This window comes from Nicotiana attenuata, unplaced genomic scaffold (assembly GCF_001879085.1).
Source record: "Nicotiana attenuata strain UT unplaced genomic scaffold, NIATTr2, whole genome shotgun sequence".
In the NCBI taxonomy this organism is placed as follows: domain Eukaryota; kingdom Viridiplantae; phylum Streptophyta; class Magnoliopsida; order Solanales; family Solanaceae; genus Nicotiana; species Nicotiana attenuata.
In genome coordinates this window covers 4,831-6,207 of record NW_017686906.1, presented here as the reverse complement: position 1 = coordinate 6,207, position 1,377 = coordinate 4,831, and the positions used below count along the sequence as shown (strand labels likewise).

At 39.3% G+C, this 1,377-nt stretch overlaps 1 protein-coding gene across 1 annotated transcript; it reads right to left on the bottom strand.

Annotated features, from left to right (window-relative positions):
• Positions 1–13: 13 nt before the first annotated feature.
• LOC109222246 lies at positions 14–723 on the bottom strand (the record flags this gene model as incomplete). Its single annotated transcript, XM_019386617.1, has 1 exon — positions 14–723. A coding segment is annotated over exon 1 (710 nt), but the record flags the coding sequence as incomplete, so codon positions are not given.
• Positions 724–1,377: the final 654 nt, after the last annotated feature.

Below are 1,377 nucleotides of genomic sequence, written 5' to 3'. Positions count from 1 at the left end.
ATTCAAACCATACCCAACCATATCCATCCCACGTGCCCAAAATGGTTTATTAGCTTTTCCAGCAGGAATATATTCCTCTATTCCCAAACCAACCTCCATCTTTTCCCCTAATTCCGATTCTACCCCTCCTCCTTCATTTTCATTTATCCCTTTTCCCTTCTCACTACTCATCAGCTCCAGCAACTTCCTCAGCAACGCCAACGCCGCCGCCCTGTCACACGTTGACGTGTGAATCCGTAAAGTAACTGCCCATTTCTCATCGCTTAATCTATAGATGCTCGGGAATAGAACATCAGTGTCGGAGTGATCAGACGACGTGGCGGTATTTACCCAGGAGTTTTTGTTGAGTTCGTGCTCGAGGATTAGGTGAAAATCGGAGATTGAGGTATGATTAGGGATTTTGAGCTGTTGAAGAATTTGAGCCGTTGATGAGAGATCAAACGGCTGGATTTGAAGGTGAGAAGTGGAGGGAATGATGTAAGAGTAGGAGTTAGTTGTGGGTTCGTAGTGGAGTTTGGATTTGAGGATAGGATTGGAATTTTGAAGTTTGTGGAGGGCATTTTGGAGAAGTGAAATGTCATGGGATTTTGATAAGAGAGCTAAGACTGTTATCCCGGTGCCACTGGGAACCGCCTTGCACCAGCTGTACTCGGTGTTACCTGCCGGCCGGGTTTCAAACTCACACGGCGGAGCTGCGGTGGTGCTACTTTCTTGCTCAGCCATGAGAAGATGGGAGTATGGTGTGTGATAATTATTATTGAGTGATAGTTAAGAAGGTACATGGAAATGGACAATATATTGAGTAACAACAGAAAATTTTATTTTGTGTCTCATACAACTGACACTAATTGTATAAGACAATTTTTTTGTCTCACAGTTTTGTGGACCCAGATTTTTGTGAACCCAGAAGTGTAACAAAAAAAGAGCCTCATACAACTAGTATAAGTTGTATTAGACACAAAATAAAATTTCTCGAGTAACAACTGAAAAGTACTATAAAGTGGACAAATAAAGCATCACTGCTCTTATTATCTTTATATTAGTTTTTATTAATAAATCTAACTTGTTGTTTATTCCTTTATATTTAATTGGAGGCCTCATGTTCGAGTTCTTAATTTTTAAGGGGCTGTCGATATATTTGACCATTTAAAAACCCAATACAACTTTATAAATGCAATATAACCCCATCATGGTACTCTTTTGCCTTTCAATACATTCTCTTGTACACCAGGAATGTGGATTTTCAAGAAATAATCCCTCCAATATATTTTTCCCATATCAATCTCAAAGCTCTTTGTCTCTTCTTCTGACATATCTTCCATTAGTTTTTGCATGTTTCCATTGTGAAACCTTGCAAAAGTGAAAAACAAAATAAGC